Source organism: Xiphophorus couchianus, chromosome 3, assembly GCF_001444195.1.
Source record: "Xiphophorus couchianus chromosome 3, X_couchianus-1.0, whole genome shotgun sequence".
NCBI classification, from domain to species: Eukaryota; Metazoa; Chordata; class Actinopteri; order Cyprinodontiformes; family Poeciliidae; genus Xiphophorus; species Xiphophorus couchianus.
The window spans coordinates 14544885-14568143 of record NC_040230.1 but is presented as its reverse complement, the minus strand read 5'-3'; the positions used below and the strand labels follow the sequence as shown (position 1 = coordinate 14568143).

The 23259-nt window shown below is 36.3% G+C and overlaps 2 protein-coding genes across 7 annotated transcripts; both read right to left on the bottom strand.

Moving 5' to 3' along the window:
- Positions 1 to 2433: 2433 nt before the first annotated feature.
- Positions 2434 to 5000, bottom strand: LOC114142024 (ribonuclease pancreatic-like). Of its 3 annotated transcripts, none has more exons than XM_028013033.1 (2): positions 4910 to 5000; positions 2434 to 3944 (listed from the first exon to the last, which is right to left on the bottom strand). In XM_028013033.1, the coding sequence occupies exon 2, from the start codon at positions 3940 to 3942 to the stop codon at positions 3364 to 3366; it is 579 nt and encodes a 192-aa protein (XP_027868834.1). In that variant the 5' UTR covers positions 3943 to 3944; positions 4910 to 5000; the 3' UTR covers positions 2434 to 3363. The 3 variants fall into 3 exon arrangements, with proteins under 3 accessions (XP_027868834.1, XP_027868835.1, XP_027868833.1); XM_028013034.1 differs by having other exon boundaries at positions 4916 to 5000; XM_028013032.1 differs by lacking the exon at positions 4910 to 5000 and adding an exon at positions 4175 to 4322.
- Positions 5001 to 5626: 626 nt separating this feature from the next.
- On the bottom strand, positions 5627 to 21666 carry ca14 (carbonic anhydrase XIV). 4 transcript variants are annotated; one of them, XM_028013029.1, is made up of 14 exons: positions 21640 to 21665; positions 20410 to 20489; positions 20136 to 20159; positions 15162 to 15341; positions 14791 to 14936; positions 12423 to 12518; positions 12245 to 12311; positions 11831 to 11988; positions 10656 to 10782; positions 9797 to 9820; positions 9608 to 9692; positions 9409 to 9450; positions 7262 to 7315; positions 5627 to 6392 (listed from the first exon to the last, which is right to left on the bottom strand). In XM_028013029.1, coding segments are annotated over exons 1-14 (1197 nt in total). In that variant the 5' UTR covers positions 21642 to 21665; the 3' UTR covers positions 5627 to 6280. The 4 variants fall into 4 exon arrangements, with proteins under 4 accessions (XP_027868830.1, XP_027868831.1, XP_027868828.1 ...); XM_028013030.1 differs by lacking the exon at positions 9409 to 9450; XM_028013027.1 differs by lacking the exon at positions 21640 to 21665 and having other exon boundaries at positions 20410 to 20497.
- Positions 21667 to 23259: the final 1593 nt, after the last annotated feature.

Here is a 23259-nt window from a genome sequence, read left to right as displayed (position 1 = left end):
TGTATTTGTAAGTTAGAGAACCACCATTTTACCTATATTTTTTGGAATTGAATCAAGAAAAATATCTGACTTCTACAAAGAGAAAAATAATGCATGTTCTTTAATAGAATGATGAAAAAGCATGAAGTTTATGACCAAATAACGTAGAAAAAAGTCTTAGAGGAACATTTTATTTCTCTCTGGATGGATGACAACACTTCTATAATAAATACATTTGTGTTCAGTTCTTCAGACTACATCTCACGTTATGCTGTAAAACGTAAAAGCTATTAGTAATCATCTCACTTCCATGTGTTCTTAGTACAATTTAATTTACAACACCACAAAGAAAAGTCACTATGTTCACAAAGAAAAATCCCTAATATTTGTCAAGACAGCAAGTTCAATGTTTGGACCTCATTTTGTTTCCTATAAAGGTGTAATAACAACTTTTAACATGTAAAAATAGTAAAATATGCATGTTTCAATTTTTCCGCATATTTTGTTTTAAATGGCATCATTGTTATTTATTATTATTCATTTTGGACAATAAAGGTTATTTCTATTCTATTCTATTCTATTCTATTCTATTCTGTGTTCAGGTTTGCTTCTGGGATTTGTCAACTCCAAATGCCTCTCCTGCCTTCTAGTGGTGATAAAAAGGTGGTGCCCCGTTTCCAGTGTCGGGCGTGAACTTTTTGATCCCAACTATAGGAGATGTCCGGGCATTTAAGGCTGCATTTACCCACTTTGACTATTAAAACCTTTATTCTTTGGACTCATTGCTGCGTGGTGAACTCAAGCTGTGCGTGATTTGATGCCCACTCAAATACCTGCAGGGACGGGTGAAGTCAGAACACCTGAAAGGTCGTTCAGGAGAAAATGTTTGTGTTTGTGTCTCCAAGAGAACCAGCCGTACAGAGAATCCATTCAAATATTAAATGATTCCCTGAATGGTAGAAGATTGGTTTTGATGGTATTTTTAGAGTGGGAAAGCAAATTATCAAAGGACTTTAAAGAAACCATGATCCATTTTATTAGGTACGCCTTACAAAACTTCAATTATTTCCTTTATGTTTAAGATGTTAAGTAAAACAACTTCCTCTATCAGTCTTGGGTTCAGTCTCATCTTCCTCTTAGTTTTCTCAAGGCCATAAGAAATCCTCACAGGGAGGAAGGGAGGAAATGTGCATTGGCATATTACAAAATACAAATATTTTAGGTAAAGAAGGATATCATAAAGAGTCTGTAATTATGAGAAAGGGTTGTTTCTTGGATTCATGCGCTCATTTATAGACAACTAAGATTTGAACAATTATTGTGATTGTCTTCTAAATTACATCCCACAAGTTTAAACTTACAATCACTGTGTAGCTCTCCACATCAGTCGACTCACAGCGACATCAAGTGGTGACATGCTGAAAAAACATTTTTCACCAAATATTTCCAATACTAAAAAATTACAAAACGTACTTTTTTGGTTGAAAATGGGCGTTGTAGTGTCTGTGGTTAATTTTCCAATATACATTAAATGTTTTTACTTAAATATGCTAGTCTTTCTAGCATTGATTGGATGGGTTACAGGTGCTGAACAAACATGTGTATTTCCCCTTATGAACTCTTATCTCCAACTTTATGTCCAAAAACAATCAAATCAGCTTTCTTACTTCTTCTTTTGCTCTCTTACAACTTCTCCACCCTAAATCATGTATACAGAAAAACAAAGAAGCTATTTTATTTCAAACGTAATTTAGAAATGGTGACTATAAACTGGTTATGCTTCAGTGGAAGGATAATTCATCATTACAATAAGTAAATACCACTTTGGTTTTACGAATAAATTCATTGTGGTGTTTTTGCAAGTAAAATTTGCTCGTCTGATTAATCTGCATTGCATAATATTAAAACATTTAAATTTTTAGATTAATCACATCATGTTTTAATGCGACAGCCCTAAAGTACACCCACAGGTGTGTCTCTATTTAACTAAATGTTGTGAATAAGAAGCTTATAAAGCCTTGTCATCATTTTCCCCAAATGGTTTAAAAGTAAATATGATCTTAGTCAATGCAAACATCTATTGTTTTTTTTATTTTTTGGAAGTAACAATTTTCTTTATTCTGGCACTTAAGCAACTATAAATAAGTTCTAAAATTAATCTGAAACAGGGGCATTTTATATTGAATTAATAGCAAGCAGTAGAAAAAGCTCATTTTAAACATTTAATGTAAATCTGGTTTTATTTGTATATCCAAAAATGAGTTATTTTTTTTATCTGCTTTGAAATCACAGTCTAGGTTTCCCTGATGCCTCTCTCTCAGAGATGAGCTATGACCTAGAGCAGAAGTGTTTGTGTTTCATTTACAAAGAAATTTGAAGAACTGAAATAAAACCAGAACCAGAATCAATACGCCATGTTTTTCCAAATCGAAAACAGAAACTCTGACTCTCTCATGACCAGTTGCACATTACTTTTAATTCAAGTATGATATTTTAAATATCTGCAACATAATTTTTCATGTGTTGTAAATTTACCCTCTACATTTTTTATAGGTTGCTTTGAATAGTTGAATATACATGCATCCAAACATTTGGACAATAAAAGACCAATTTATAGATAATTTTTTTTTGTCCACAAAACTCCAGGCAGATTGTTTCCTGGTTATTTCTTATTTTTAATACAGGTTTCATAGATTAAAAAAAATATTTCAGAGTCAAGAAAACACTTTTAACAAACAGTCTGTATGCATTTTTAAAATGACCCGAGGTCATTCCAATTTAAATCCATTTTATATCAAAACTGTATATATTTTTACTCAAAAAGAACATCGGACAAATTAGATTGTGCAACACATAAAGCCGACTGACTGAAAACAAATACAGACACGGTGTATGACTATTTCATAGTCTCAAATGAAATGTTAAAATTAAATAAAATTGAAATGTTTTGAAAATACATTTGACTGACATGATTCTGATACATTTTAAAATCCTGATATTGGTATAATAAACAGGTTTTGTACCCTGAAATTTCTTGTTTCTTTTGCTTAAAAGAAACAAAAAATGTTGGGCCTGCAAAAAAATACAAGTTTTGCAGGACCAAAATTGTAGTTTTGGGCCTGCAAAACTAAAATTTGCTTTTTATTACTGAAATGGCTGATATAACTTGAATATTATGGCAATAAATGATTATAGAAAAACAAGCTCAAAACTGGACTGAAAACACATGCAAATAGCTGAGGATGCTCTTGGTAAAATTTTAAGACATATATTTGGCTTATGCAATTATGATGTTTTAAAATCAAAAACCACAACTGAAAGTAAAATTATCCTCTGATAAAAATCTCAGTCTTATCTAGTTCCTCAAAATGTCCTTCGAAAAAGTCAGAATGCATAGAAAATAAGCATAAAAGCAAACAACCAGAGGGGTGTCACTTTGAAGGCGGGAGCCTGGCCTTTGGTCTGAGGGTCCTGGCAGTCTCTGGCGTTGTTACTGGGCTTTTGATCCTTGGAGTTTCCCTCAAAGTGGACCGGGACACACTGATTCTCCAACACCTCACAGGCGAGGATCAGATGTTTGTTTTCCTGCGTGATGCTCTTGATCCCACAGGTTCCCTGGATGCTCCTCACCGTCACAAAAGTAAATGGCTGCTTACTGATGCACAGGTTATCTTTCAGCACCTTCCCTCCTCTGCTGGAGCACACAGATTTCACCTTCTCCAGCTCATCTGGGTGGAGGAACGACTGCGTGGGTCTGTCACAGCCTCCCAGAGACTTGATGAATTTCTCCCACTGATTCTGGTCCAGAGAAGTCGGAGTCCCTTTGGGAAGATGGCGCATGATGAAGGTTTGAGCGGCATTGTTCCACTTTCCGGGCAGACAGGGAGCATCGTTTTTGGCAGATGTTGGCTGAGTAAAAAGGAGACTGGCAGCAATACAGAGATACAATGTGTAGGCCGCCATTCCTGCAAGGAAGAATTCAGTTATGAGTTTAGGAAAAAATGTGGAAAAAGATAAAGTAGCTCAACGTTTTTTGTCTTTTTCTTTTGCTAAAAAAACAATCTTGGACTACTTGCATGACACGTAATAAACAGTGGGGAAAGTCTCGCAAAGCGGAAGCTGTGCGTCTCTGCTCCCTTTTTTAAACACGAAAGCAAAAGGCGGATGTAGGGAACAGCTGGGAGAACTTCCCTACCTGGTTCTGGCCTCAGAAAAATGCCCTCCGGTCAAAATAAATCTAAATCTGCAGATGTTGGACGTCCCTCTGTCATTCAGTTTCGCTTCCACATTTCACTTCCAGTGTGAAGCAGGAGGGGCCTGTGCACCACACACCTCTGACCACACGGGGCGCTGTTGGAGCAGAAATTCAAGCTTTGCGACTGGATGTTCTTTTCTATTATGGCGGATCTCAAGCAACTTTAAGGTGCATACTGTCACCTACTGTACACGAGTGTGAAGCAATATTACTTTACATCTATTAAATTCTATTTTTAAGTTTTGTATTCTGAAGATAAATAATGTTTTCCTTAATCTGTAAATATCCACTAGGCCTCCTCCACTTCCCAATATTCCTTTAAGACTCCATTCCTGTCCTTTGACTGGATGTTTACATTGGTTTATCTATTCATCTCATTTGAATTTAAGGTGTGTTTAATATTAAATATTGCTGCAACTTTATATATATATATATATATATATATATATATATATGATATTTTCTATTCCCAGAACAATAAAGAGATAACTCTTGCACCTTTAGGCATCTGAGAATTGTACCCAAGGATTTGAGGCCTTTTCATAAGAAGCTGTTGTGATTAAAGCTCGACGGACCCAAAACGTGTGAGCACACGAACAGGAAATCAGCCAACACAGAACAATCAGAGTTTACTTATTTTATTCTTTTTAGCGCTAAAAAGAAAGAGACGCTTACCCTTACAGGCTTATGTGGATGTCAAGTGTAAAGGCCCGAATCTATACAGCATCTGCTCAAACACGGAAGACACCTTGCTTATATCCTAAAGTTTTTTTTTTTTTTTTTTTTTTTTTTTTTAAACTTTATTTATTGTAATAAACAACAATACAATTGTACTGTGAACAAATCTCAGGAAGATAACAATAATTTACCAGGGGGAGCATAAAATAAAGCAAGAAGATAAGAAAACGACAATAAATATAAATATGTATACAGGAAATAGCACAAATTGTGATACGTGTGCCAGATGTCACAGTGGCTTATATCCTAAAGTCCGCCTCCTGGTCTGCTGGTGTGTTACGTCACTGCCTAGTGGTCAGACGATGAGCTAAAATTAAGTTTCGTTTCTACAGAAAGTGTCCGTATGAAACAAAAGGCTTTTGTGCAGAATCTTTGTGTCTGTAGTTGAGTGTGCGTGCATGTATGGGGCGTGTCTGGAGTAAACGTCTCAACAAAGCCAAGGCAAAGTATCTTCAATAAAGATAAGTCCCATTACCTTCTGTTTACCTTAGTATTGGAAAACTCATAAATTTATCCATAAATCATCTCTGAGATCTTCCTCTTCTTCCTGGCAGTTCCATCTCCTTCCACCATCATTCCTATGTACCTAAATTTTTCTCCAAACTCCTCCGTCTCATAGTTCTGATATTTACAGGGAAGAATTCAAAACACATACAGCATTCAAGTGTTTTAATGCAGTGCTCAGGCAGACAAGTTAGACAAAACAACAATAAACAGATATGTGCAGATGACATGCAGCTTTTATATTTCTTTCTTCTACAGAGTAAAGGCATGTACATAAATATAACTTCCATTTACAACAAAATGTGCAGAATTAAAATCCGATCTGAAATGTTTGTACAGCATCTGTATATACATGTCACCTGTCATGTTTTTACATCAGTCTGTTTTATCATTTATTTTTTACATTTCCTTAGAGTTTAGCTGTAAAAAGCTTACACAGTATTAGTGCAGAGTGCTTGAAATATTGTGACAGAAATTACATTAAGACTAAGAAAAAGAAAAAACATATTTCATGTGCATTCCTCATCTCAAGTATACACATGTATGAAACACACCTGAATATTAAACCAGCATCAGTTGCTTTACTTGGTTTTGGGTAGAATATAGTCTCATAACATGACTAAAAACTCTGCCAAATTTAAGTGGAAAAGACCTTTATCACAAAATCAAGAAAGAATGTTTTATTCCTCTCTCTCTTTTGTGATCGATTCAGGGAAAATATTGTTGCTTTTTCCTAGGAGACTGATCCATAAAATCACCTCTGATGAGAAAAAAAGACAGAACATCCTGATGTGAGATATAAAGCTACGGCTCGGTCTGAGGCGAGGGTGACAACTCTTCTTTCCTTTCAGCTTTTGAGGTTAACGTTAGAGCCAAGTCTGTTTTTATCTCCTGTGATTTCTCTGTCTCCTTTGTTCTGAAACAGTAAAAAAAAAAAGGAAGAAGTTATTAAAGTTATCCCACTTACAGAAAACCTGTTTGGGGATTTGTTTATTTCATTTGTTAGTGTAGTTCTTATGTTGTCCATAAGAGGTCCATATTTACAAGACTGGGAAATGGAGAGGGAAAATTAGTATTAAGGCTACTAATTTTACTACAGTAAGTGGCTTTGCAGACCAAGGGATGTCTGAACATAAATATACTCTCAGTGATTGTCGTTTTAATTTTTAAAAATAGTGTAACAATTAGAGCTGCTTATAAATAATATACTTTATTAGCATCTATATATAATGGGAAGTAATCACTGGCTTTGTTTCTATGTATGAGCAGATTGGTTTAAATACATGGGTTATTTTGCACTTTTTATAAATCTTATCTATCCGAGTCATTTTTGCAACAGATTAAGGGTGGAAAAGTTGGGCTGTCAGTTGTTAGGACTAATATCAGTGTTGTATTTGTTATGGAAATGCTGTAATGACTCCATCTATTGTCTATACCCGCTTATTTTAGATTTAAAAATAAATACGACTTTAACAGAATACTAAAAGTTTAGTTTATAATGTTCATTATAACATCAAATTAAAAATGTTACATCTGGGAGTTTTAAACTGCTGCATTTGTGTGGCTACCTGCTAGGAGTGCCGCAGCGCTAATCCTAGCTGATATATATATATCAGTTTGTTTATATATAAACAAACGGAGGTTAGTTTGTATGTGGAATATCTTTAAGACACCATTAGGAGGTGTTTTGCTCTAAACAGTGAGGTTAAGTGACTGAATAGGTGTTTACAACAAAGAGAGGTGCTCAGGACGTTAAGTCATAGGTCACAAATCCTGAGAAATAACCTTGGCATTGGAGCAGGCCGGTTATTGTGCAGGACGTCCCAGCTAGAAGTAGAGCTGTTGCAAGAACAAAAGACAGAATCACAAGAAAAAAACGAAGAAGAAATCATGGATTGAAGGTGTCAGAGAGACTGTGTTCAGATATTTTAAAACCTCACTCCTGCTTTCATTACTCATAAGGACAGGAGATTATGTTTTAAAACAAGTGCACACAGCTGACTGAGATTATGAAAGCCAGCAGCCCTTCAAGCATGATGCCAGGCCTGGCCCAAGTTCTCCTGATGGCAATGCAGCCATAAAATTCAAATGGTTTTACATATTAAAGGATTGGCAGAGTGAGTGCAGCGAGTTACAACAAATATTACAACAACAAATATGTGAAACAATGAAAATCATAGATACGTGTTTATGGGATGTTTTTATGTTTCACATCAGTACACTGATCAGCTACAGCAGTAAAACCACCAGGGCAAAAGCCTAAGAAGTAACATGTGGGTGGCACAGTCCATAAATAAAGGCACTCTAGCTCCAACTCTTAAAGATCTAAAGTAGCAACAATAAGAGAAAAACATTGGATTTTAGAAATGCAATGCATTTGTCTGCAGTTTAACGCAACAATAAGAGCATTTCTGGCAGAACTGGGTTGGTTGATAAAGAGGCATTTGTACCAGAAGTGCAACTAGAGTCCAGGCCAATAGAGGGTCTCACTTTGATCTGATTCATGTTAATATGACTTTACTTTATAAAATGTTCTGTCTACATTCATTTTCCTAATTAATCTTCTGATGGTGATGGCATCTGAAAGCATAAAAATGGCTCAGAGCACCAAAACACTTCGAAGTGCTAGTCGGGCCATTCAATTGTTTGTTTTCAATCAACAATACATTTTAGTTTGACAATAAAAGTAAAATCCTATTTCACACCTCAATGAACATCTTTTTCTCTTTTGCCACGCCACCAAACTACTTCATATAAAAAGCGTGGCTTTGATGAAGCTGATCATTGCCTGGAAACTGCAGGTCAAAGCAACAGAAAGGCTCTAAATAAGCATTGGGTTAAAGAAGAGACCTGACATTATATCTAGTGTGTGTAAACAAAGCAAGAACAGAGGAGTCAGAAACATGCACGTTGTAAAGATGATGTTAGGAGAGCAGATTATCCCCACACTGATGTTAAAATTGCTTTCAGATTTTAACAGAGAAACAAAGAGGATTAAATACATATTTGAGTTTATTTAACAGACCTGGCAACACTTTATATGGAAGTGTTTGGTGTAAAGGTTTTCCTTAAGAGATTGGGGCCTGTTCGGCTTGCTGCGTTGTCATTTTCTATTAAAAATATTATATGATGAAGTATTCAGGTCACTAAGTCAGGTCGAAATGTTGAGATTAAAGTATCAGGATTAAACTAAACCAACACTGCCGCAAAGACTTGTGACAGCCATGCGTTGTTTAAATGAGCTTCTAGCTTTATACTTTAGAATAGCATTAAAGAACAAAGACTTTCTTTCTCTTAACATATAAAAAACCTTTATGCATTATGTAGGCTGTGGAAAAAAAGCACAGCAGCGCAGGATACTGCCTTTTTTTCAAGATATTATTCACACTTTAATGTAACAAACTGTTTTTAAAACTTTATTACCCTTTCTTTTATTTATATAATAAATACATTTATTGAATGCAGATGGAAACCAAAGTCACATTCTTTTTTTTTTTGTATGTGGACAAAGTTGTTGAATAAATAACTGCTTGTAATTTTGCAACTTTTTCTCAAAATTTTAATGTTATTTTGTAATGGAAAAGAAAACAAAATGACCAAAACCGGGTATTTTTCCCCACTGTGTGGCCATACAATAGCCCTACATAAATTAAAAATACACATTCTTGGGTTCTTATATTGATATTTAACTATCAGCAAAATATTTCATGAATGAAAACACACATATATATATTTCTTTGGGTTATTTCACTCTATTTGAGTTTTCAAATGAAAGATTGGGTTTTCCCATGGAAATAGTTTTCTCCACTTTTATTTCATGGATAATTTATGATAATTTATCCTTGAGCTGTGTTTAAGGATCTCTGCATTCAACAAGTAAACAACTAAAGTATCAGTGGTATCTGTGTCAGTGTTATAATCAGGTAAACCACCTGTTTACCACGACCGTTTCAAGATGGAGGAGTTTAAAAAATCTGTCAAGAGAAAGAGACAGTGTGAACATACAAGCTGAACTCCTGCACAGTGTCACATCAAATCAACAACAGACAGGCAACCAGCATCAGCAGCTCTCTGAAGGACCAGATTGGAAAACAAGCCATAAGAAGAAGTAAAATGAGCAGGATAGTTTACCGTATTGTCTTCACGATGAAGCGAATGATCACCGCCACACCCACGCAGCCACACATCACTCCTATCACGATGGCTGTGACTTCACCTGCATAGGCAACGCAACAGAATCGTGAATCTCAAAAAACAAAACTCTAATCTGCTTCTTTATCATTTTGCAAATATATGCACAATAATAACTTATCGTCTTACCAGATGAGAGCTCCCTCCCTGATTCTGAAAAAACAAACAACACCTCATTAGAAAATGAATACATATCTGGGGTTAAACTTCATCATGGTTGAAAGTTTCATTAATTGTTGCAGAAACTGATGCTCAGGTGTTTGAAGATCTCAGGCTGCCTTTAGAAATCTGCACAAATCTCACAAGCCTTCCAGTTCAGTCACTCACCACAAAGAGCACTTTACATGAATTCATTCTGCTTTGTCTTTGTACACCACTCTGTCTCCACCTCTCTCTCCTTTTCCTCTCCCCTTTTGTCAGACTGCTGTGATAACAATGGAGTCACTGTTTACTTCCTCCAAATCCTCGTTTTCAATCAGATCCTACACAAACGGATCTCTCATCACTTCTCCAGTCCTTCCCCTGCATTTCTTTCATTCTTCAAGTCCACATTGCACTTATTGCTCTCAAAGTCACTGGTAATTAATAATTTTCCTGCAAATCCTTGCCTGCTCCAGTTTTGCATTTTTGCATGCTTTACTAGTTGTATAGTTTGGTATAAATGCTTATTCACTGACTTATTTTGATATACAAAGCAACTCTATTAAGAGTAGCTAGTGGGTATTACATTCTATTCCTGTGGAAGTGTGAATGAGGAGCAACAACTGAGGTTATGTCAAGTTGAATGTGAACTTTTGCCTGCTAAAATTTTCTAAAATATACATATCAAACAGATTAAAGATCTCCAAGCACAAAGGAGTACTTCACATGCAAATAAATTGTTTCTTTCTCCAATATACAGTACAGACCAAAAGTTTGGACACAATGTGTGTCCAAACTTTTGGTCTGTACTGTAGACAACGTCTTGGTGTCGTTGTTTCTGTCTAACCTGCAGAAAAGGAGGCAAAGATGATCCTGTGGTTGAGCGGCTGTGTTATCCTGTAGTTGTCCTGCAGCAGCATCCTGTCAACTTCCTGGACTTTACTGGAGTAAAGCATCATCTCCATCTTCAGGAGCTGGAGTGAAGAGAAGGAAAGATTAGAAATATATGGACTTATTTACATGCACAAATTCCTCTTAAAAAGAAAAGAAACAGCCTACCCATTAGAGAAATGATGCAAAGCAACTTTCAAATCACTTCTAGAAAACTAGCTTATATGTAACACAATAAAAAGAGAAAACTCTCAATTATGTTTCAAAGTAAAGAAATACATTTCAGAAACAAATGATTCAGGTTAGCAAAAACAAAACAACTGTGTAAAAAACAAGAAGGTTTTGCAACCATGGGTATCAAATTCATCGTGCACTTTAGCACTCTCAGTTCTGTAATAAAACAATATGAATAAAGAAACGACGTTAATGCTCACTTCACTATTCTGACAGTCTTGAAAAACTTCTCAGAATGACTTTAGTCTAAAGTGAATCACTTTTTCTTTCTACGACTGTCCTCTAAAAACTTATCCAAAATACAGTGACTATCAAGGAGCTGCAAAACATTTTGAATGTAATTTAAAGTAATAATATCATGTGTTAAGATTAAAACTTCCAACAGAGAGGAAACTTTTTCTGGTAAACACAGTTTAGTTCAATCTGAGTCCTTGATGTCTGCTTTCTGTCAGTTCTCCTCCTTATGATGGATTAAAAAATATGCTGCTTTCAGAAGGAGTAAACAGCTTCTGTAGACACTTTACCAAAAGAGGAGTCCAGCTGAAAGGTGGTTCTACAAAGTCCTGACTTAAAACAGGTCAAGTATGCAAATACTTTTTTTTAGATTTTAAACTGTATACTTTTCCTTTACACTCACAATTATTTCTTATTCTGTGCTGCTCTATCACATAAAATCAAAATAAAAGGTTGTAACAGAAGAAAATGTGGGAAAATTTAAATTAAACTTTTTCTTTACATTTAAATAATGACAGTGAAGATAAATGCCTCAGATCACCAAAACTTTAGGGTTCAGAGTCAGTCTGCATTTACATGCATCTGGATTAAATTTACTTTGCCCAGTTGAATATGGGATTAAGAGACGCTTGCTGATTTTGTGTTTCTCATTGTCAGCCAGACCTGTGCTTTTGAGATCTGAACCCTTTCATGAAACAGGGTCCAGATGACACTCTGGTAGCAGGGCGGGGTGGTCAGGGAGCCGTTGTATCGATAGTAGCGTCCTAGATCTTTGGGGAGTAAAGACTGGACGTCAAAGGCTGGGATGAACGTTCTCTGGTCTGACAGGAAATTAGAGACGACACAATACACAAACAAATCTGTAAATGTTCAAATATGGTAGAGCATATAGTGGTCATTTAGTTCCACTCATTCATAACAACACTGTGACTTTGATGGATTATTTTAAACTTGATTCAGGTAAAAAAAAAAAAAAAATATGAAAGAAAAATACTAAATACTGAGATAATACAGAAAAATAGAAAAGAAATTCAACCCAAGTCATGATATAGCTTGAAAACCAACATGGACACCTACCGGCATGTCTGATTCGGCTCATGTAGTTGAGGATGTTATTAAATCCTGGATTCGTCTCTTCACCTGTCTGGTAAACAAAACCTCAGACTCGAGATGCTCAGACGCTCTGATGCTAGTGTGTATGACAATTATTATGGTATTTCAAATCTGGCAATGAAGTTATGTGTGGTTTTCTTACCTCAATGAGAATTCCTAAAACAGCCAGGCCATCTCTCTGCGTCATTGCTGCGGACATGTTGGGGTAAAGTTCAGCGTTGTAGTGGACCACATGGAGCTGGAGAGAGCAGGAACACGCTCAGTTTAAAGGAGAAAAATAAGAAACTGTCCTCTTGCTCTCTACATATTTAAGGGGAAGGTTTAATAGAGATAAAGAGGAAGAAACTGAAAGAGACAATATAGCATCCAATTCAAAAAAACATGTTAAAGGGGCAGTACTATGCATTTTCCAGGCACATAGTGACATTTTATAGCACAATCAAATAACTAGGTTACATTCAGTTGTTCTAAAAATATTAAATTTATCAAACATGACTTAAAAGAATGTAATTTAACACCCTGAAATTGTGCCTCTGTCTCTTTAAAAACTCCTGCTTGCTCTGAAACTCTGCCTTCAGGAAGTCATCACAACATTGCTTCTTTATTAATCCTTTAGCAACATTTTTACTGAGAAGTAGCTTTTATAATGAGCTCAGCAGATGCACAGTTCTATCTGGGGTTTGCCAATTGCTGCTGGCTAGTCTGAAGAAGCCGAGGGGAGGAGTCAAGGAATAGGCAGAAGCTCAGACACTGCAGCGCTGTGATTCAGGTAAATCACAGCGCTGATTTACCTTGGGGTCCTTGATCCCCCAGGCGTTTTGCACAGCTGTATGGTTGCCACAGGAGATTTCATGAAAGAATCAAGGCAACACTCCAGGTATGCATTTGATGAGGGAATAACATTATAACATTATGTAAAGCTCTATTTTACATAATACTCCTGCTTTAAAATGATTTATTTCTCAAATAAGGACAATTTTACATTCATTTTCCCTTCATTGTTTTCATGACCTATGCCAACCGTAGGCTACATTTTCTCACATGACTTTTCCTCCAACCTCTAAATAAGCTGCTGACACACCTGCACAGTGATCGGTGGACAGGAACTGAGAAACTCAGGCTTATCCTCTTTCTGCCTTCTCTACTGTTTTTCCATCACAGTTTCTTATTTTTAACATCTTTAGAGGATATTTCCCTTGTTCTCTAGAAATTACTCTTTTCAGGATCAATGCACAATACACAGTCGCACTGAATCCTGATTGGATTTTAAAATAAATAACATGCAAGTTTTGGGTCTGTGGAGGAGCGCTTGGAGAAAATCAAACGTATTCATAATCATTCTCCCAAGAAAGATTGAACTTGTTTCCTCCCAACTCTGCTAGCCAACACTGAATGGTGCCAATGAGGAATTTGAGTCCTTTATGTACCATGGTTCAGATACAGTTATGGTGTCATCATGGCCATGAGTGTCACTAATTGTGAGTCGTTAATGATGCAATTAAACCATTTTTTTGATGTTGTAATGAATATACAACAAAAATGGTGAAGAGAAGAAACAAGAACTCAGTGCAAAAGCTTCAAACAATTGCAATTTTTACCTAATTCACACAGGGTAATATTTATTCATACCACTCAAACACATTCAAACACCTCCGCTGATATTTATATAAACTGCGGAGAACTACATGTTATTTGCAACTATCACCAAGGTACAAGTGTAAGCCTGGCTGGATATTTGATCACACTTGGTCAAACTGGAACTGAAAGGTAAAATTTAAACCTTTTCCATACATTTTTAAAATGTTTTATCAGAGTTTCAACCACTCAGTTGTTGGGTTGGAGGTGAAGTTGAAAGAATTTTAACTTCTGTGTTTCATCCACCTTGTGAAATAGAATTGTATCACTGACAATAAAGCAAACCCTCAGCATGATGCTACCGCCATCGTGAATGACCCTTCCTATAGCATTCTCAGTTGTTTTAAGATACTCATATCGACTCCGTCACACATTTTTCTTGCCATTTTGGCCAGTTAGCTTAATCTTTAGGCAGGCATTTAGTTTATCCATGTGAGAAGCAGCTAATTTTAGCCAAACTTAAAGGTATAAAATTTTAGAGCAGGGACTTCACACCCCTCTGAATGTTAGATTCTGACTTGAGCCAGTCGGCGATCCTGTTGTTCCTGAACATCTTAACAAATTTTGACATTTTTCAGATGACTCAAAGTTAGTTTTTTATACTGGGCAATAATCCTGATCATGCATTATTACAACTGGGTACATTAAAGTTCATTAAGGGTCTTCGAAAAGACATGCTTATCAGCCAACTATTAATATCCAAAAAAATGAAATCTGTGACCGTCATTGTGATTGTGGATTGTAATTTTATGAAATATTAGAGTAAAGAAGCAACATGTTTAATGTAGTTTGTGCAACATAGGTTATTTTTCTATTGCAGTGCTATAACTTTCTGCAGCTAATAAGGGAAGGTAAATGACAATGCTTAAACTTACTTCTGCATCTGAACTTCTCCCATTGATGGTGTGTTCACTGCCCCCTACACCTGGGCCTCCATTCCCCCAGTGAAGGTGCAGCTGAACGGCTGTAAAGAACCACGGTAGCCCCCCAAGTCCCATCCACTCTGGCAGCTCAACAATCACTGCAGAGGAGAAAACTCTATTGAGCCAGCAAGGACTGGGATCACTTAAAGATTTTGTTTTCCTAAAAGCAGACTTGGCATTTCCTGAAATGTTACCTGATGTCTCAATTGGCAGTAAAACTGTGCTACCAGGTTACGTCTGAGTGCAGGGTAAACAGAACAGCTAAAATGCACAACACAACAGAAGCTCTTAACAGGACCAAATGAGCTTGCTGTCATAGTTACCTGTGTGTCCGTTATTGTGCATCGAAAAGGGCTGGTTGCCGTGCTGACTGTAGCCTAGCGGCATCACAGGCACCAGACTGGGGTCATATTTAGTCTGAGTGGTTATCACATCCACAGGTGACTGGGAAGTACCACCACAGTCAGGGAAATACTCTGACCACTCAGACTGACCAACAAAACCTTTAGCAGAGAAAAGACAGAAACAGTGATGTCACCCAGGCATTTTGTTCTGTTCACAGTTCACTGGCACTGAGCAACGCAGTGAAAAGCCTCCATTGATCGGCCTCCAGCCATGCAGGACAGTTATTCTACTATTTTCTATTTACATTCATGGCCTCATGGGAGTAAGCTAAATCCTTTTCAAATGACATGCACAACCGCACACAGTCAATGATACAAGACACGTTTAAGTGCAACTACAATTTAGTCAACTTAGTGTACAGTAATCATTGTATCCACTCTTCTGACTTTGAGGGAAGAATTAAAAAATACATATTTTTTAAAATCTCTCATTCTAGAATTCAGTAAATAGAAATGAAAACTGAGCTAAAGAAGAAGAAATTTAGTTAGAATTGCTAGACTGAAAAAAAAAATGCTTTACTTCACTGTGTGTATTGCATGTGAGTCTTTATGCATTAATACAATTTTGAATATTGACAGCCTTGTTGCACTGCTAGTATTTAAGAAGAGTTTTTCTTTGCTTCAACACAAAAAGGTATGTTTGGCTCCTCTTTCCACAGATCTTTTACTGACAAAAACAAAACTGCTCCTGCTGATGTGAAAGGATCTTGTATTTTCTTATGTGACGATTTGTAAATCACAGGGCCAAAGTGCTGTAAGTAAATAAGTTAAAAACAAAATATGGAAAGACACACAACGTGCAAGTAAGATGTAATCGTCTTAAAAATAAAATATGAAAATTGTAAATCAACAAGAAACACCTAATATAAAAATGACCTTAAATGGCCAGGTTAAAGAGATGGGATTTCAGAAGAGATTTAAAAGCAGACATTAAACAGTTCTGTCTGAGGTCTGAGCTCAAATCATTCAACATGATCAAAGTTTACACTCAGTCCGAGGAAGAGAGAGGAGCAGCTCATCAGCTGACCTTCAAGTACAGTAGATGCATGAGGGTGCAATAGCTCTGAGAGATGTGATAGGATTTCAAAAAATAACTTTAAAATGAGTCCTAAGAAACATGCAGCCACTAAGGTAAAGCTGAAAAAGGGGGAAATGTGTTCAAACCTCTGAGTGTTAGTGATAAATTGAGCTGTGGCGTTTTGCAGCCTGTTGAAACAAATGATGGATGAAACGCTGATCCTTACATAAAGTTTAACATATTTTGCGTTAAAGTCAGATTTCTCTGCTTTTATTTATGCATGTTGCACCTGGAAACATTTAGTTTTGCTTATTTCCATTTTTTAAAGTAATGAAGAAAATATTAAATTAATTTACTTAATATATTTTATTTAGCTGTGCAATTTTATTGTTAAAACATGTTGGGTAGTTATTTTTGTTCAGGTGCAGAAGTTTAGAGAATCTGCTACTAAAATCTCTATTATTAGCATAAGTAGAGTTAAGAAGAAACAGAAGCTCAGAAACGTGACTGTGGTTGTCTGTCTGTGCGTCCAGCTGCTCCAGAGAGAACAATCCCACAACATACATGCAGCGTGGGGCAAATAAAGTTGCCATATATAGAAGACCCAGTCCTGTGTTATATGAGGACAACATATACAACTAACAAGAAGGCAAATTTTTTAAACATCCTTTATTCTTTTAAATTAACTGTGAAATTGTTTCTAGTTTTGAGTGAAATTAATCTTCAGCATTCACTATTTTATCCTCAAACCCCTTTTCTCTTACCGTCCTTTGTTTTGATTGAATGGCATATTTTTTTTTAGCCTCAGTTAATTTTATCTCAGCTTTATTTGATGATGTTTAAATATTTAATGTAGTTTTTTGATTGTTAATTTAAAAATAAGTTTTAGGGGTTTTTGTTTTTTTAGCTTGTATGGTATTTCACTTAAGGTTATTTAGAAACACTGAAAAAATGGGCTGACTTAATTAGATTTTACTCATGCCAAATGTCTTAGAGACACCTCATTCATTCAGTGAATAAAATCACTTTTCAACAGAATGATTTTAAGTTGGGCCACAGAAATGGCAAGAAAACGGGAGAGCATGAGCATGAGTTTAATCAGAGGAAAGGGACCGGCCTTCTGCAGCGGCATGAGGATAGAAAGAAAAAGGATGTGACATGCGAGACGAAGAACCTGAATTCAATTTGCAAAGGGAGAAATGCTTTGGAAAACAGGAATGCTACTCATTTTTCATTCACATAAAGCCAAAGGCAGTTTTTTGAAAAAGAGTATGTTTATGGCTTTAACCTAAAATCACAACCTTCAGTGTGTTTTATTGAGATTTTATGTGAGAAAGAGTGCATCATACTAAAGTGCAAGGAAAAAGATTATGACTTTCAAAATGCTTTACAAATAAAAACGTGAACAGTGTGCATTTGGATTCAGCCCCCCTGAGTCCACGCTGCGTAGAATCAACTTTCACAGCAATCACAGCTTCAAATCCATTTTTTGGGTATATCCTTAGCACTATTGCACATCTACAGATTGAACATTGTGTACTTTCTCCCCCAACCTGTCTGATCTGATCTTTGGTCTTCATGATGCCGTACGTTCACCGATGTTCTCTAACAGAGGCTGTAACTCGCGTTGTATTTTATTAATAGGTGTGTAAAGAGTCTGTGGTAAACACAAAATTACATTTTTTCGGATCGTTTTTAAAGATTTTGAAAATCATTTATAATTTCCTTCCACTCCTCAATGTTATGTTCCATCACATCAAATCCCCCAAAGTACATAAAGATTAATGTTTTAAATATATGAATGCTTTTGTTTTTATTGCAGTTTTATTCTAAATGATGGATTATGTTTGATTGGCTAAAGCAGTGGTGCTCAAAGGCTGACATGAAAACATAAAAATGCATTTATTCTTACTCCACTTTACCCAACCTTTTGTGGTTTAAATCTTTTTTATTTTGCTGGTCTGAATATTTTTTCAGTCTATTTACAATAAGAACAGTAAATCTGTGATTACTTTTTTAAGTAAACACTTTGTGCATTGTGCCAGGTTTAGTACCCGCATCTGTTTGTTTGTTTTTGTTAAATTTATTTATTTAGGAGTAAAAGTTGATGGATATTTGTGGTCCTGAAAATGTAATTAATAGATAATAAATTAATAAAAGAAAAACTGTCATGATTTGTGGTAGTTGTGGTGTGTACCCAAACACAGAGAGGTAGAGGCAGCAACTGAGTTTGATTATTTAATGAAGATCTTAAGTGAGTACAAAAGTCCAGCAGCACAGGTCAAACACTGGTAGCAACTGGAAAACTTGACAAGACAACGACACGGCATACGACAGCTAAGACAAAGATCCTATTGTGAAACACAGATACAGGAGAGTATAAATACAGGAGGTGATAATCAGGGAAAGGAGACACAACTGGGAACAATGAAGGGCAAGAGATGCAGACACGGGGCTAAATTAACCAAAACCTCACACAGAAATCCATAACCTCACAGAAACACTGTTGTGCCTAAGGTTTTATATTTTAATGTAAGCTAATGTAGATAACCCTTGATCTACATTAGCCTACATTAATGTAGATAACCCTTTAAAAAAAAACAAAAAGTATCTATGTACAAAAACATCTTTTGCTTGCAGGCTGGTTTGGGCCATACTTGAATTGCAATTGGGGCCCACACAAAAATATTTTTAGGAGCCGAGGGCCTCCTGTCTGCACGTAGACGTACTCGATGTGAGGAAGGTGGGGATTTCACACACATCACATGTACGCCGACATCCCTGAAACTCTGCCCCGCATCGCTCCTCATCTTCACCATAGTAACCACCAGAGGCCAAATATTCTGAAGCAATTACAGCCGTTTAACCACCTCATCAAGAACCCTGGTCCTGTCCTGAACGCAGCCATGAAACCAATGCACACAAACGATGAAGCATGTAATTAATTTCTTAGTGTGACAGAATGTTGTGCACGAGAAAAGCCAACAGCACCATTGCATTTTGGGAGAATAATACAGACACAACTCTCCTTCTCTTATTCAGCTGCAGTGAATGGCTTGGAATACAGAAAGTTAATTAAGTAAATCACCAAACGTGAGTTTTTGCACATCCATGTATCCTTATAAAGTCTGAACAGTTAAGTAGAAACACAAAGCAGTCTCTGAAAAATTACTGCAAGAACGATGCGTTAGTGTTGCTCCCCTGAATACATGCAGAGGGTGGTCAGCTGTGCGCCCCTTTCATTCCCACACATTCATTGTGCAGCTCATAGGCAGCCAGTGTGCGTCGACAGCACAATAAACACATAGGTTATTGTGTGCCGCAACAATACGCTGCACGATTCGGTATGCTTTTCCCTCAAACCCGTCCCATCTCAGTGCAACACGCTCATGCACCTGCCTTCTTCCGTCTCTCTTCCTGCTTTGCTCCTCACCATCACCCTCCAGCCCCCTTTTCCTACACCCTGTGTGATTGCTGTGCTCATGCCAGCCTGTTCAACTGTAACTAATACAGACAGAGAGGGAAAGAGAGAAAATCAGAGGGAGTGAAGCACGAGGGCAAAGACAAATTCTGCCAAAGTTATGAGAGCTTCCAGTAGTTGGGGAACATTGTTTTGTTATTCTCAAAAAACTTCTCTTTACTCTTTAGGTACGGGAAAACTGTTGTAAAAGTAATTTCTATTTTATTTATTTCAGGATTTGTCCAGCTATTAGCATGGAAATTAAAAGTTTGACTAAAAAATAATAATTATATCCACATACTAACCAACAATCTTGTTTGTTCCTATTTGGATCTGTTGTGATTAAAAAAAAAAGTATGCTATGCATTTGACTGAGGTTTAGGTATTCAAAGAATATTATGAAGCATGAACTTACCAGAATAGCTCCAGCTGATTTCATCTGAAAGAAAAACAAGAAAGGCCTCCTATAAAAGATTCGCAATTCAAACTCAAATTTCACCTTTCACCCTACAGTCCTAAAAGAAAAGTTGTTGACGCTCAAAGAGAGTGGTCAGCAGTTCTCAAAATCCGTACAAATTCACTCTGGAATGATTACTCCTCCACCAAAGGTCACTCTCTGCCTCCCTCACCCAAAACACAGACAATAAATGATCACCCAAGGCCTATTTTTATGTTAATGAACATCTTACCAGCAGAAGAAGCAGCTGTCCAGTGGAGAAACGTAGAAATTAGCAGGACAAAAAGACCCAACGAGTCCATGTTCACCCTCCTGCCCATACACAGAAATGAATAAGGGCTTACTGGGAGATGAGGAGCAAGAGAGGGAGAGATGGAGGTGGGGGGAGATGAGGGGACCGGGTCCAATAATACCACCTGCTACAGCTCTGTTTAACATGCTGAATCCGGTCCGGCATGCATGGCTCCAGACAAGGCCCTTAGTTTGACATTTATATAGAGAGAAATGGTCAGAAAGAAAAGATGGCTGCTTATTGGAGATGGGTGCAAATCAGGGACAGACAGATGAGAACCAAAGGTGACTGATCAGAGTGTGTTTTCCAGAGATTTCATACTTAAAGAAATATATTAAATATTTGAAGCATGATTGAATAGAAAACAGAAACTTAAGAGGTGATGTTATTTTAAAAAAAAAGAAAGTACCTATTTTTTTATATGTTTTCAATATGTACATAATCTGGTCGTCAAAATGTGCCACATTTACTAAAACCTAAATTTATGTGAGAATACGCTGCATATTTCACCATTTAATAAACTGAGATGAAGCTATTGGAAGCTGGTGAAAAGCCTTTAAACTTGAAGTTCTCATAAGATAGTTGACCTGAAACTTTTCCATCCATCCTCAGTTCAACACACCTAAATCTAATTGCTTAATTACCTCCTCAACATGCAGTCTGGTTTTGCAGAGTCTTGCCAATCATTTAGTTAAAGTGTCTTTAAGTAGGTGGATTTCTGTAAAATTCTAAACGCCAGTCCATTTGGATGAACACAGAAAATCCCTGCATTTTTAATAGTGTGTACTTTCTTTTTTGTATTTATGTGTTTTGCTTACAATTAAGTAAATAAAAATTGTGCTGTGGATTTGGGACAATTGAAGCCATGTCACAGGTAATAATAGTGAATTGAAGTCGTTGGGCTGTTTTCTAAATCCATCGCACTCTAATAGCTGCTGGGTTAAAAATAAACAAATTTGGAGTATTTTCCCCAAATATTTATTGGTGAACTAAAGACCAATCTAGTGCTGAAACATGACCCACCATAATGCATAAAGGATTGTTTTTAATCCAAAAATGTCTGAAAGTGCCTAACATTTCAGCTACCAAAGAGTGGATCAGAGAGAGTAACCCATAACCTGGATCACAAAACAATATCTGGAATAAATAAATGATACATCATGTACATACATTGTAATGTCCTGTGCCGTATCCAAGCAGCATCTGTAGGTTTCACTTACTCTGCACTGATTATGCTCATTATCAGCAGCTGTGATGTCCAGATTTAACTCTCCTGTCTCCTTTACAAACTAAAGGATCATCCATGTTCTTACCAGTTGCAGCATATCTACTAGTCCAAGCTCCTCATTATTTATGTTCTACAGTTTTTGACTCCTGCTTTGTTTTGTAACCTTGACCCCAAGTCCCTTCAAACTTCCTGAATGCTATAGGTCTCATATCCTTCTCTAAAAATGTGACCACTGTAGGAGTATTGAAAACTTGTCATTTAACGCTAATTAAGATGGAAATTATTTACACAAGTCAAAGATTAAGTTTAAGATGGCCTTCTAATTTAGCCAGTTAATGTTTTGGAGTGTCTAAACCAGAGCTTGACTTGAATCTGATGAAGAATATGTGGAGATTAGGGTGATGGCAAGGAGGTCTTTCAACCATAGAGATTTGAAAATCAAATACAAACTATCAAAATACCAGTGGAAGCATGCAAAAAGTTGATAATCAATTATAAAAAAGTTTTATTGCTGTAATGCAAACAAAGACTTTTTCTGGTTATTGAGTAGGGAGAGGTTGATTAGTGAATCAACAGCATGATGAAGACAAACAAACATGAAGAGGTCAGGGTTGGGGAAAGTTGTGGCAAAGTTTACAGCAGAGTTATTAAACAAAATAGAGTATTATCAAAAAAAGATATGATTTTAAATAATATTAATGTGTTTGAATGGCCCTGTTAGTATTTACAGATGCTCTGCATCCACTCTAAGTTGATAACTATTCAAGCCACAAGGTGGAACTCTAATGAAATCCAAACCCCAGCAACCGCCTGCTGCTGCTCTGTCCTTCATCAGTATGAGGCCAATTTTCAACACTGCATAAAGTTTGTTTGTTGGCATCATTCCTGAAAAATAAATCATTCTTTACATAATAAAAATTAGTAGCTTAATTTTTTGTTATATTGTCATGTAACAACTGGTGATATGGATTTCATTACATAACAATTTATCCAAGTGATTTGTTTTTTCAAATTTGTGTTATAAAACTTTGCAAAAAAAAATGGTGGCAGTAGCCAATGTTAATTTTTTTAAAAAAAATAATAAGGTGGCAAATTGAGAGCTAGCAAAATAGTCAAAGAGAAATTGAACTTTAATTTCGTCAGAATTACATAAAGTTGCATCACTCCGGGTGTTATTTTAGGGGGGGTTGATAATGCTGCTTTGAGAATGTTTTTTTTGTTTCTGTCATGCTTTAGATTCACACTGTTTTTTTAAATTACTTAAACATGCCAAAATTTTCTTAAAAATGCTTATTAAATGTGAACACTAGGAGGAGCCCTTTACATGTGACAGAGAAATTGATGGGGGAAATATGTCCCAAAACAAATAATATAGTATATTGAGGTAATCCAATGTATAATCCTAGACATTCAGCGCTTCACATAAATAATTTAACAACCCAGTTGTTCCCCTGCAGGACGAATCAGAGTCTCCGAAACTGTCACTGACGTATCCCATTAAATTTAATTAAATAATAGTTGGTTTTTTTCGTCCTCTTTGTACACCAAAGAAAAGAGGAAAA